Source organism: Myripristis murdjan, chromosome 7 (genome assembly GCF_902150065.1).
Source record: "Myripristis murdjan chromosome 7, fMyrMur1.1, whole genome shotgun sequence".
Lineage (NCBI taxonomy): Eukaryota > Metazoa > Chordata > Actinopteri > Holocentriformes > Holocentridae > Myripristis > Myripristis murdjan.
This window is the reverse complement of record NC_043986.1, coordinates 15211796-15226544: the sequence shown is the minus strand read 5'-3', so window position 1 is coordinate 15226544 and position 14749 is coordinate 15211796. Positions and strand designations below refer to the sequence as shown.

General features: G+C 40.4%; 1 protein-coding gene across 1 annotated transcript; it reads left to right on the top strand.

Annotated features, from left to right (window-relative positions):
* Window positions 1–530: 530 nt before the first annotated feature.
* On the top strand, window positions 531–14334 carry LOC115361395 (carcinoembryonic antigen-related cell adhesion molecule 5). Its single transcript, XM_030054759.1, has 19 exons — window positions 531–644; window positions 3144–3267; window positions 3389–3445; window positions 3697–3744; window positions 5482–5799; window positions 6161–6448; window positions 6551–6817; window positions 7770–8060; window positions 8414–8680; window positions 9702–9989; window positions 10118–10387; window positions 10552–10827; window positions 11135–11249; window positions 11617–11774; window positions 11946–12047; window positions 12280–12348; window positions 12533–12592; window positions 13531–13599; window positions 13733–14334. Exons 3-19 carry the CDS (start codon window positions 3415–3417, stop codon window positions 13795–13797), a joined length of 2982 nt encoding a protein of 993 aa, XP_029910619.1. The 5' UTR covers window positions 531–644; window positions 3144–3267; window positions 3389–3414; the 3' UTR covers window positions 13798–14334.
* The last annotated feature ends 415 nt before the right edge of the window (window positions 14335–14749 follow it).

Sequence of the window (14749 nt, the reverse complement as noted above, 5' to 3'; positions counted from 1 at the left end):
TGTTAGTTAGGTCTGTTGCATTAGATACACACCCAGTCAACATTCACACACATAGCATCACACATTCCAGAAACAAGGCGTGGACAGTGGTTGGCCTGTCCATGTCCGGGTAACTGGACAATTATTCTCGGTTGCGTATACGTCCAACCTCTGTACGGGGCAGGCCCAGCCCAAGAACATAAATGTGCATCATTTCCTGATATCGGGGCTCTTTCTGACGGAGATCCTGCGAGAGCTCTGTCACACTGAGACCAGCGCTGCCTTGCTTTATATGTGACCATAATAAATATTGCATCAGAAAATTGAAGATTGACTCCGGTCAGTTCTTGGGCTTTCAACAAAAGAATCGGGTGCTAACAAATTAATGCATTAGAAGTAGAACAGTGCAACATGCATCACAAGAAAGATGGCGGTACAAGTGTCACTGGCTGATGCAAACATCAAGCCCACCAGTACTGCATTCAGTCAGAAAGAGCACGCCGGAAACGAAACTGAAACTTAAAGTGCAAATTTGCTCCAATCTCTGCGGGAGTCACCAGACTTTGTGAAGAGTATCTTGACACTTTGATCAGAGATGTTCAGAAGTGTCCAGCACCCAGACAGTTGGGTCTGTTCACCTGTTTGATTACACTGGACTGGAGTAGGTAAGGCCTACATAATATATTTTAGGCTTTACATTCAGCGCTCATGCGGTCATGCTGTTGTTTTTTGTCAGCGAGCCGTTCAGGCCTTTAGCCTACATGGCTTTGGGTAGCAAGAATGGAAGCTACAGGAAGTTGAGGCAGGCTGCTGCACCTGAACAGATGATACTCAAGGTAAAGCATGTGACAGCGCTGTCAGTACACCATAGAGAAGCGAGTTGGTGGTGCCTGGGCGTGAAAAATGCGCAAATGTGGTATGAAGGAGCTGTAAAGTGACGTAATCTGAGAGGGGCGACAGAGTCCGTCCCTGCGTTCCAAATCACATACTTATACTGTTTACTTTTAGTATGCACTGCAGCTGCCCATACAAAGTATGTAGTTTAGTATACAATGCATGCGAATGCATACTATTGGGACACACTACATACATCATCCCTGAAGTCCGACCCTCTTGCTCACTTCCGCCGCCGTCCGTAGCGCCACATTTGAATGTTGTTGTCAAAATGCCGGTGCTGTTTCATACTGCGCTGTGGTCTGTCATATTTCTTATATTCTGACCTCCTGCCGCTGCTGTTGTCACTGAGCGAGTTTTGTGCGATATGTGTGTTTTGTTGTCGTCCGTATGTGGGCGTGGCTTGTACAAGCAACTCAGTCAGTGCGACCTAGCGTCCGCTGCACAAAGGATTGTGGGTCAGAATGGCCAGAGAAGTAGAACATCCTGGTACTCCTGGCATACTGCATCTGACATACTATGTATTGGGACATACTATTTTTTTCCCTACTAAATAGTATGGTAGTATGAGTGTTGGAATGCAGGGCGTGAAATGAGGCAGGTGGAGGTGGCGGACGCGCCCTGCATACAAAACGCAACTTGCTTTTGCTAGACACTCCAGGTGTTTACAGGTTGCTGGTCCAAAAATCTTTTCAAACTGCAACATTTTTGGTTCTGCATCTGGGACTTTTCTACAGCAATGGGTCACATGGGATCCAATTCATTCATCCACTCATTCATTCATTAAGCACAGGCTGCCCTGGCCTTTGCACCCCTGGGCCGGGGTCCAGTAGGCACATGCAGAGATCCATCCCAGCTGATGAGGTGTCCTTGGGCAAACCATTGAACACCCACCAGCACTGCGGGAACTATAGCTGACCGTCCATTCTAACCTCCCTGTGCTAGGCAAAAACTTTCCCTTATGAAATCCATAAAGTATAATGTCATAATAATGTCATAATTAAACCATTGACTGTCTGTGTCACTGTTGGCGCTGGCTGGAGTAGAGGTACCTCCTTACATTCCTGCGTGCAGCCCATAGACTCATCCAATGGTTGAACTGAAGTGATGCCCGAGGGATCATGTCCTCCCTTTCTCATGGTGAACCTGAAAAAGCACTCGTGTGTGGTTTATCTGTTGAATTTCATTGCATCTTATTCGATATGTTCAGTAGGCTTGGACAAAACACTTCTACTATGACAGGGTGCGACTCTCATAAACATTCAGTTACTGCTAGTGTGTTAAAGGCCATTTTAGGAAATTCTTGCATAACTGTACAAATTAGGGTTTGTACTACTAAGTAATGGTTCAGTCAGTTAGACCATGTATCAGACATACCATAGTGTGTGAGTTGAATACTTGGCATCATCTTTATCTGTTTCAAAAGCACAAATTTGCCTGTAACAGCAAATGCTAGAAATGTAGACCTCTATCTAATGTAAGAGATGCGGCCCAGACAGTGCTATCTTCCCGGGGCTATACTGACACCTTGTGGTGAGACAGAGCCACTGGCAGAGGAACACCAGCCTGCCGTACTATCTGTCTGACACCTCATTTTGAGAGTCATATCTAATCTCACCCCTGTGGCCCAGTATATGGTTAACTTTCCACAGCACTCAAGTTTTTTTCCTGTCAAATGAATTAACAGACACTTGTCTCTTGACAGAAAGATTGACTCTATTTGACCACTGAGCTTGGGCTTTAAAAGGACTGTGAACACTGTCATTTATATAAATATTTGCATCGTAAAACATTACAGCAGCGTGTGTTTTGCACGACTAGGAATTGAAAGTTGAGATTAAACTACTTTCCATTTACAAGTCAAGAGAGCGGAACATGCCTCCCGGCTGACAAAGCGTAAATTTTCCTGTGGCGTCTGTGGTTGATGGACAGGGTTAACAGATATATATATATATATATATATTTTCTAACTGCAGCTCACAGTTCCTTTAATTTGTAAAAACATTTTCCCACACATGCACAGCTGGACAGTTGATGTAACATTCATACTGATAAAAGAAGATGACGCACTCTGCAATACACCAGACCTTTGACCTTATTTGACTTTATTTCAGAGGTTTGACTTTTAGGCCTTTTTGATGTCATTTCGATCAGCTCTACATGCAAGCAACAACAACCGTTTTCAGTTCTCAAAACATGTCCTTAGTGGTGTCAGCACATCAACATAGGCGTCTGTGTGTCCTAACTCCCTTGGCCCTGTCGTGCTTTAGTGCGAATCAGCAGGAACAAATTCAACTTAAGAAGAAAAACATCTGAATGCGGTTGACCAACACGCTTCCTGTTGCTTCGAGGAAGTGGCACACGTCAGAGAGACAGGAAAACTGCTGTCCTGAGGTGAGTTTTGAAATGAACTTCAAACACACACCCATGCGCCTTTTTTCTGTACCGACAGAATACGCTGTGCAGATTGTGTATGATACAACTCACTGATAGCTCTGCTCTGTGCATGCACCAGTCTCTACACGTGCAACTCAATGGAAAATGTGGCTCATCAAGGCCTTCGGCATCCTATGTAAGTTTTTAGGCAGTTGTATGTTCAGTAGAGAAAAAAGTCAATTTTCGTGATTGATGAATGTGTTTAATGACAGACAAGTGGCATTTTTCATGAATTAAAATGCTCTGATTCCAACTGAATATTTTTCATAGAGATCTAATCTGATTTCCAAACTAATTTCAGAGTATTTTGTTTAAACTCCTGTCAAATATAGCTGACACTGGAATATAAAGAGCTGTAAATAAACCAAATCTGTCCTTCCTCAACAGCTTTCACTGCTCTCTGTGCTTCTCAGACTTCTCCGACCTCTGACTATGGTAAGAAAAAATACTTACATAGTGTATCATGTCACAGATGATAATGATTATCAGCAGCAATTCAAATCTATTTTAGCTTTTGAAAGAAATGGGAGAACTTTCTGCCTGTGTCTTATAGCCTCGAAGCTGGTGGACTCTGATTTTTTAATGCTTATCACATTTCGTTGGGACAGAAAACTGTCTAAGACACAGACTCAACAAAGCAGGTGCAGAATAGAGGCACGGTGAAAATTGCTTTCAAAATGATTTTTTTTCCGTTTGTTTCTATAGATCTCTCTTTTCTAGCAATTGCCTCCCTCACATGTGTGTGCCCAAGCGTCTATATTCTTATTCACTATGAGCTAATGTTGCTATATTTTATCAGTTTTAATCATTACAAAAACAAATTATTTACCAAAGTCTAAAGCGGTCTCCTCAAACTCAGTTAACTAAACCCTGTTAGTGTGGTAAATAATCTGCAGAGAACAAAGACTATGCAAGCTGTTGCATTCAGGAAGCGTGAATTAGGCAAAGACAATTGCTAGGAACTGGGACACTAAGTATTTTATTGTGTCTGCTCCGTACCAACTGCAAGCATCGACTCGCTGACAGTAATCTATGTTTCTGATTCTTTATATTGCGATAGTGTTATTGCGCTCCTTAGTAGAGATGATTTGTGGTCTGCTTGGAGGGTGAGTCTTTCACAGAGACGTGCTGCTCATGAAGGAGGAAGAGGGACAAAGCTTTGATTCCATCCAAAAAACAGCAAACTTGAGGCATTCAAGCATAGAATAGGAGCACAGAGTTTGTTGGTAATTTGTTTGAAAGCCTTCATTTTACCAAGTGATATCATGTTTTCAGTCCTGTTTGCTGTTTCTGTAACTTTATCATCCATGCGTCTTCATACTGAAGTATGTTGTTCTGTTTCATTATCAATTTATTATTGGAGCAGCCATGCCTAAAGGTTAGATAAGTGGGCTTGTGACCAGAGGGTTGTTCTTGTGATCCTTGGGACCAGCAGGAAAATAACTGGGTGGGGGAGATGAAGCCGCTGCTGCTGCTCAGTGGCCATCAGGGAAGTCTGTGGTTGTACTCTGTCACCCCATGGGTGTGAATATGTATGACCGTGTGAGCGTGCAGCAGGGCGTTGGTAAAAAAAAGAGCGTACGTTCTCAGCAAACCTACTCAGAGTGATTAAATGTTTTAAAATGAGAATGCATTTTTGCATGGTATACTTGTTGATGCAGTGGCCATCTTCTGTTTCTTTTTGAAAACGACTTAATTTATAAAATTTTCAGTGTACTTCGCTCCATTCTCGTCTAGTGGTTTCTTCTTGCATTTGCTTAATTGTTGTGCCTTTGTATATGCATATGTACGTATGTTTGAGTGTGTGAAGGTCTGTGTGCGTTTATGTGTGTGTGTTTGTGTGCGTGTGTGCTGGTGGATGTGGAAGGATTGGGGGAGGGGGGCAGTTTTACTTTACTTATTTATCTATTATTCTGCTTTTCTTTTATTTGTCTCTGTCTCCACTTTATTGATGTAAAGCACTTTGAGTTGCACCTGCTGTATGAACTGTGCTATATAAATAAAGTTATTATTATTATTATTATTATTATTATTATTATTATTATTATTATTATTTATGCAGGCTTCATCTGTAAACTCAGATGTAGACAGTTACAGCTTTTACTGTTTAAATCCACACTTGTGATATTGTTGGCTGTTGTGATTCTAATCTCCATATCCTCATATCCCCAGAACAAACCATGACTCCTCCAACCACTCAGCTCCCAATTCAGAGTGTGACTCCGACTCTGACTCTGGATCCACCTGCTGGTCAGATTTACCAAGGGGAAAGCGCTGGTCTGAGCTGTGGTGCCAGTAGCAGCTCTCCTGACTGGACGTATCTGTGGTACCATAAAAACCAAGAAACACTTCTGTCATCTTCTGATCCCAGTTTGACCAGTTACACCATTACACCTGCTACGCTGGCTAATAGCGGTACTTACTGGTGCAAAATCAAGCGAGGAGAGGATCTGTCAGAATTCAGCAACCCCGTTACCTTAGCTGTCACTGGTGAGATTTCAGCTTCATTGGTTGTGCAGTGGACACAGCTTTGCCATCATCAAGCTCTTTGGAATGGTTTCATGACTGCAATTTTGGGGAAGAAAATACACCAGTTATTATTTAAAGTTAAAAGCGTAGATTAACAGCATAGATTCTGTTTTCAGAGCCATCATTGTTTTGTAAGCAGTGGTCTTGGGAAGATTTCTGTAAGCAAGCGTCTTTAATATGAGTCTGAATAATGTGATTAATCTTTGGGCCAATAATCAGCTTGTTAGATCTTATTTTGGAAGAACTCTTATCTCGTTCTTAATGGCACTTACTTCAAGGAGTATGTGGCTTATTTCATCAATATCCTTTAATCAATTTCCAGAGCCACCCAAGCCAGTTTTGAAGCAAGAGACACGCTGGTTGGATGTGTTCCCTTCTGAGACAGTGGAGTTGAGCTGCAAGCCTGAAAACTCTGACTGGACCTTAACCTGGCACAAAGATGGACAACCACTCAGCGATGACCCAGCAGTGTCCTTGGCTGCAGACGGATCAAAGCTCACGATCATCCCAACGTCAAAATCAAATTCTGGAAATTACGTCTGTAGAGGGCAGCACAAGGGAAAGCCAGTCACCACTGGAGACAGTAATTCACTTACCCTCCGCGTCTATGGTAAGTTCCATTAAGTTCCATTCATGTTCATGTCCAGTGTCAGGGCAATGGTTGATATAAAACAACTGAAACTGTACATTGTTTTCTTTCTGTTTTGAGCAGAAAACAAACCCAAACCTGTGGTTACCCAAAGTCCAAGCTTTGACAAGATGTACAGCGGAGAGCCTGTTTCCTTCACCTGTAGGGTTGACAGTTCCTCTGGATGGGAGTATGTTTGGTACCAGAACGCAGCAGAACTCACAACAGGTCCTAATTACACCGTGAATCATCCAACGACATCCAACAATGGACAGTACTGGTGCCAAGCCAAAAGAGGCGAGACCCCTTTCGAAACAGAGAAGAGTGAAACAAAAACCCTGCAGTTCTCCGGTAAGCTCTTCTTTACAATGTATTCATCATTAATCACCTTGACGCCATGCTGGTCACACTGTGTGAAAAATGACCTCTTTATTTTTAGGCAAATTAACGAGCGTATGTCACATTCACATCTGTAAACATGGTGATGTGACTCGCTCACAATGTGCATTTTCAATTAGCTATTAAAGCCATTGCATTGCATTGTACCTGCAGAACTATTATAATTATATAGTGCGATACTCGGTTGTATATATGGTGTATATAGGTATACTTTTTACATATTCACAATTTCTTATTTTTGTGTATATTTGTGTAATATTATTCTAGGATTAGTGCATATTTTTAAATAAGGCACAGAATGTGAATACTTTTTTACAAATTTCTAGTGCACATATTTTTACAATTCTTATTTTCCTTTTCGATCTCTTGGAATTTCACTTATGCTATATATATTTTTCCCTGAGAGAATTTGAGCAACTGCAGCTCACCCAATTTCTCCCTCTGGGATCAATGAAGTATTTCTGATTCTGATTTTTGATTGTGATTAACTGCCTGGTATATCTTGCACTGGACTTGTAAATCTCTGAACTCTACACCAGCTGTAAATCTTAGAATAATAAACACAATTTAGTATAGGCATGATAAAGATCTTATTTCCTTCTCGGAGAGCAACCAAACCCCAAATTCTGATCTCCTGATGTCTTATGGTGAAAAGTAGAGTAGCTGGTGATGTCACCCTCTATTGCGCACAGCAGGTGGTGACATCACCTGCCACTGAGGACCAGCCACCTTACTTTTCACTGTTAGATGTCAGGCTTCACAGAGATTTGGGTTTAGGGTTTGGTTACTCTTTAATCCACAATAGATTTTATTGTCTGCTCTTGTGTTAACTCAAAATCTTGTCAAAATCTTTCACTTGTTGCATATTTAATGTCAAAACTTTACACTTTTTGCATATTTCCAGACCCACCAGTACCATCTCTGGAGCGAAAGACACAATGGCCTGATGTGTTCCAGTCTGAGAAGGTGGAGTTGAGCTGTGTTGTTGCTGGCAGCTCTGACTGGACTTTTACCTGGCGCAAAGATGGAGCAGAGCTCCAGAAAAGTTCATCTCTGTCCCTGGATGCAGAGGGATCGCTGCTCACCATCCTTTCAGCTACTCAAACAGATCAAGGAATCTACACCTGTCAAGGTCATCACAAAAACAGGAAAATCAGCACTGGATTTAGCAACACTGTTAATATCAAAGTTGATGGTGAGTTTTAATGCTTCTGTTAATTTATCTCAAAAAATACACTATTAACCGTTTATTTTAATTTGCCATGCTCTTTAATATAATCTGACAAAACACTTGAGCATCTTTACCACAAACACTGCTAAGAAGGACTGAGGAGATATAGTAGAATACAAAACAATATTTTGTTGCTGTATTGTCACGGATTGGATGTTCAAATGACACAATATGTTATGTCACTGACATATTATGCAGCCTTTGGATTTTATCATTTAGCCTCGATGTACTGTATTTTTACATAGGGAAGCTTGTCAGTTAAAGATCTACTGTATTGTAGTGATGATATGGGGTGAACTATCTTTTCAATTTAAAAGACAAACCCAAACCAATCCTGAGCAAGGATCCCGGCATTACGGAGATGTATGTTGGAGAAACGTGGTCCATCAGCTGTAAGGTTCATGTGTCTTCTGGCTGGGAGTATCTGTGGTACAAAGACGGACAGCAGCTGCCCACTTCTGACAGCAATAAAACCATCAGTCCTCTTGCTCATTCTGATGGTGGGGTATACAAATGCAAGGCCACCAGAGGAAAAACAGCATTCTTCACAGATGACAGCGAAGAGGCGACCTTACATATCCTTGGTAGGTACAAACGATGACTTTAAATGCTTTTAAATTATGTTTTAAGAAAACAAACTAAGCTGTTTTGTGAAAATGCATCAGTTGTTGATGTTCATGCATATGCAGTTGCCATGGTCCTTTACAGTCATACTGTTAACCTGACTGAAGCCTTCAAAAATCTCCAAGCCCCTTTTAGAAAACTCTACTAGATACAGATACCCTTTTTCATATGAAACCTACTCTCAGTGCTAAGTGGAGGACAAAATCTATTTGTTTAGTACATCAAAAACAGGGAACAACAGAGTTTTGTGTTGGGATGTCACGCTTTTCTTTTGTAACTATAATTTCCAAAACAGGAAAATCACCACTGGACTTAAGAACACAACTAATATCACAGATGATGGTGAGCTCTGTTAAATGTTGTGGCATGCTGGTCTGCAGCCTTCCTGTTTCTGTGTATCAGGTCAAGTCTGGTTACTTTATTTGTACCCACAGGTAAATTTAGTTTGTATACTGCTTTCTTGCTTGTGCCTCATTTCAATAAGAAAATCTTAACCTCAGCCCAGTAGAAAATCCAAATAGGTTCCCAGGTACATACAATGCTGAGGATTTATCCAACTCATGTCCACTTACTGATTAATTAGCATATGAAATTTAATTTGATATGGGTTTGTGAGCTCCCGGTGCACTAAAGACATGTTAACTAGGTGGTTTCGAGTTTATACCTGGGCAATGGGGGTTGTTCTCTGCAGCAGGGAGTTGATTTTGATTGGCTACAGAGCAAAAGGAATGAGCCAGTGAGTGTTTCTACAGTAGGAGCCCCACAACTAGAAGGAGATTTTGAGGGAACTTCAAATAGAGACAATGGAAGGAGGAAGAGGTGGAGTGAGGCAGAACCATTTTGAGCTCTAAAGTAACTTATGCCTCCATACAAACATTACCAATACTTTGGTAACAAAATAAGATATGGCACAACAACACACATAGAAATGTTTGAGTAAACACAACATTTACTAAGTAATGTTGTTCTTTTTCTATATAGTTATTCCCGTTCCATCTCTGGAGCGACAGACACCCTGGCCTGATGTGTTTCCTTCTGAGCGTGTGGAGTTCACCTGTAAGATTGAAGGCAGCTCTGACTGGACTTATTCTTGGTACCAGAATGACCAGAAAATTAAAGATGATCAGTCCATGTCCCTCAGTGCAGATGGATCATCTCTCAACATGAGCATTACTGCACAACATGAAGGACATTACACCTGTAATGGACAACACAAGAGCAGGCCTGTAGAAACTGAACCCAGCAATGCAGAGAGTCTAACAGTCTATCGTGAGTGTGCTGCATGACTTAATTTTTTTTTATAACTTTTCATCCTTGAGTTACTATTGTTTATATTAGTGGTTAATACAATAATTGATATCAACAAAAATAATTCATTTCTTTCTTTGGGTTTTTAGCAAACAATTCTAAGCCTGTGATGACTCAAAATCCAAATACTGAGAGGGTGTATTCCGGAGAGTCAGTGTCCTTCAGCTGTGCAGTTGAGCTCTCGTCCGACTGGGAGTATCTGTGGTACAAAAATGGATCACTGCTTTCCACTAGTGGGGATAGATTTAACATTGATGCTGTTACTTCAGCAGACAATGGGACTTACGAGTGCATGGCCAGGAGAGGCAAAGCACAGTTCAATATATCGTACAGTGAAGGACGGACTATACAGATATTTGGTGAGCCAAAGAAGGAATTACTTGTTATGTTTTGATGTGTGTTATGTAGGTGCAGTAATAAGTGCTTATGGATCTCACACTGTATAATTCTAATATATCTGAGGATAGCTCTAAGTATATGATTTTTTTTTCTTTTTTTTCCAATTTGATCTTTTTCTCTTCAGAAATTCCTACACCAACCTTGACTCGATTGACCCAGTGGTCGGATGTGTTCCACAAAGAGTATGTAGAGTTGAGCTGTGACATTCATACCCCCTCGGACTGGACCTATGTTTGGTTCAAAAATGGAACGGAGCTCTCTGGCTCGAATGAAGCTACACTTTCCATTCAGGCTGCTTCAGACGAAGATGCTGGAAAATACCGATGTAGGGGACGACATAAGACCAGGTCCAGGTCTGTCAGCACCAAGACAAGCCTTGAGTTTGAACTCAAAGTCTATGGTGAGGTTTGTGTGTCTCTCTGTGTGTTTTTTTTAGCTGATTGACATAGTGAATTTCATTTAATCTCCCTCGCTAAGTTTAATTACTATTAGTAATTTTAGGTACTGAAAGTAATTCTAGATAACTGAAAGACACATATTAAACATTTTTGATGGTGGTTAAAAACAGTGTGTGTGTGTGTGTGTGTATCCTCAAACTGTTTCTTTTTAAACCACCTCTGGTTTAAGAGGTGGTTTAAAAAGGGCAGTTGGTAAAACTGCCCTGACCGCTGAGCAAGTCCATTTCATTTCCAACTGTGTTTCTGCAGAGCGCCCGAAAGCAGTCATGACTCTATTAACTGGCTGGTCACAAGTCTTCTCCACTGATAGCCTGCTGCTTAAGTGTGAAGTGCAAGAAAATCAACGCCAATGGAACTACACATGGTAAGATCCAGCACTCCAGTTTATGCATGGGAATGCAGAGCAGTTGGGCTCAGGACCCATCATGGGGTTGCAAAATAACTCTTAAGACAATGAGACATAGGGGACAGGGGAAAAAAAACATGCACAATTATCATGATTATTTTTTTAAAATATATTTTGCTCTATTTTTTTGTTTCTTGTGAAATACTGATTAGTTTAAAAACTGCATATGCAGCCTGTGACAGGGGGTCACAAGTCGGCACTGGCTTGTTTTAAGGGGTCGCAACTCAAAAAGGTTGAGAACTGCTGATGTAGAGTTCAAAACGTGTCTTGTGTGGTGTGTGTAATCTCTGACCTCTTTAAACATTCAACACTCAAAATCACACAGGTTTAAAGAGACAGAACAGATCCCTCTGTCTCACTCTGAGAAGTATACAGTTACACCCAAGAATGACCCGGACCAGAGTCAGTACACCTGCAAGGGTGTCCGCACTGAGAGGCCATTTTATTCTATGGAGAGCGAGCCCTTGAAGACGAAGAATCTCCGTGAGTATTACTGAGGTCTGCAAGAGGGGTGTGGAGTCTTTGTGAGGATCTGCCTTAAATGAACTGTATTGCTAATGCTGATTAAACATATTTCTCTGAAGGCATTGTATACTTATGTCTTCCAAATATGCTCTCTCCATTTGATCCCTCTCTCTTGCCTCTTTTCTGTAGTTCTGAAGAGGAGGGTGCTCCTCTCTATCTCTGGCTGCCTGTTCTTTGGCATCATTGCTGTCTTTATTGGATGCATTGTCCTCAGATTAACCCGCAAACAAGGTTTGATTTAGCTTTTTTTTTTTTTTTTTTTTTTAAACTATATATTCTACAAACACAAGCAATATTAAATGTGTCAAGAGTGATGTGGTTTCCTGATAGCTTCATTTCCCAATCAGACTTTGTATGTGTACTATGTGGCCTTTTATAAGAACATCTTTTGCCTCAAAGGTGCACCAACATTTGGCCTCTGTAGCCACAATAAGTTGACAAACTCTCATTTATATTCTTATAGATGTGAGTGATACAAAACCAGAAGAGTCCAACCTGTTTCTCACCATGGCTGAACTGAAGGCACGCGATGGTATGCTGACCCCAATTCTAACAAGGCCTCGTGATTTCAGTTATTGCTTCTGCATATTTTACAGATATAGCACCATCATGAACTAATTTTTGAGCTATTTCTGAGACTTCTGTAAGTGAAACTAACATTACAGTAACACTTCCCTGTGCTTAAGCCTTTCACTGTTTCTTCATCCCTGCTACAGATGCACCCAATCCACTGGTTGAGTACATCACTGAGGCAGACCTAAATGCACCAGCGAAAGGTAAATAACCTAAACAACAGTAATACAGTCCATGAAAAAATATTAATCTAGTTGAAAGTAAAAAAAAAACATATTTTAGATCAAATTCAAAATTGCAGAACATCGGCATGAGCACTTATATTGTAACAGTCATTTGTCATGGCCAGATGTATCTTTTGACATTCAGTGACCAGAGATAAATAATAGCAAGCGATCCGTTTAACTTTCAGCTGTTTTGTTGGCAACTGTAATCTTCCTCAACATGCTCTGCCTTTATTGCTCTCAAATTTTGATGGTGCCTTCTAGCAGCATAACATTGCTATAGTGCCACCTATTGGTGAAACGCCACTATGTTTTGCACATTACCTCAGAATCACTGTTTACCCATGTCTCCTAAGTTTGGTTATGGTAGCAAAATGTGTTAATGAATTAAAGCATAGGTCTTAATTTTATTTTTACATAAAATTGGGCAAATGATATGCAATGCCAAAAATCCATTCAACAACTTTTTTTTTTTTCTTGTGGATAGTCCAGACAGAATGTGAAACATTGGGCCGTGACTGGACCAACTTTGTCCAAAAAAAAATTAGTGGAAAATGTGCTTTAGCCTAAATTTGAAATAATGTGAGAAAGTGGTTGAAATATAAAGTTAGCTGTTAAAACACCAGTATCTGACAGATTATATTTGATCTGTTCTTTTTTTTTTTTTTTTTTTTTTTTTTTAATGGTGAGATGGTGGTGAGACTTAGAGCCCAAGTTTGGTTGCTATAGCTATTAATCGTTTCTGAGCTCCAGATACCTTCAAAAAAGATGAAGGTGAATGAGTACAACAACAACAGAGCTTCAGCAAGTCATGCTTGCACCTCTTAAAATGATAAAAAATGATTCAAGTGCTGCTTGGTTCAGCTTGCACTCAACGATGTGTCCTTGGTTTGCTGTGAATGTGTGTCTCTCTCAAGATGGGGATAACAATGGCACAATTTGCAGTGAGTCAACACCCCTACCCATAACCTCCCCGGAGGACCAAGGTAATACAGCCATATTACAAATGCATTTACTTACTATGAATCATTCTCTGTATGATGATGGGCGTGTTGCCAGATTCTTCACACTAGAGGCTTAATGTAATATTGATCCATCTCTCTCCCTCTTTCTCTGTAGCTGTGACACCTGAGAGCGTTGATACAGCAGGCAGCAATGGTGGGCTGATGTCCTTCAAACAGTGATTCACTGGAGATGCACTTGCATCATTTTAGACGATAATTTACATGTTTACATCTTTCTTCTGCGTTGAAAATGACTCACGATTGCACATTACATATCAGTGAGCTCTGTACGTTTCTTTTTTATTCAAATCATTGTATGTATTTTTGAATTGAGCGGCATATTATAAAGACCTTCTCCTTTAAGCGACTGTTAAAAATGTACCAGGTCATTATTTATGAAATAAGCATAGACTTAAAGTGTTATCAGCAGTGTATCAAACATGTAGACTGTCACTTCTTCCTTATCGTTCATTATAGCTAATGCTTCAGTTCTTTGAACAAACACCAGATGTCAGTAGACATAATTTAGCCCTCAGCAAAGCCTCTGCCTTTTTTTCTATATCATAAATGCTTCAGCAGGTTATGCTATTGCCTTGTTTCCCTGAGGGGATATGTCAGACATTGTGTGATATATTTATCCATGTCATGTTAGAAAGCCTCCTCAAGCATATTGTGTCTTCATACCTAAAAGATTAAATATAAAAGAATAACTATTTCATTAAGTGTTCACTCTGATTTGTTACACTGATCTGCAGCATCTCATGTCACTGCAGAAAAAAAAAAAAAAACATTCAAAAGGTAGGAATTCCATATGATCAGGTGAAATCTTGGCCCCTGTAACAGAAACAAGACAGAGGAGAAATGTTAGGATCACACACAAAACACAGTACTGATCAAGACAAACCGTTACACACCTTTTTTTTTTAAAATTGATGTTCAGAATAAGGATATGTGACCAATACATAAACAAAATACCGACCACTCTGATAAGATATACACCGAGATAGTTTCTTGAGGCCAATACCAATATCTAAAGTTTGCCCAACCACATTAGCCAAGACAGATACCAATATGTATTTTTGTATGTATCTTAGTACAAATGCAGATGTAGACTGTGTTCAGGCTGTTACAC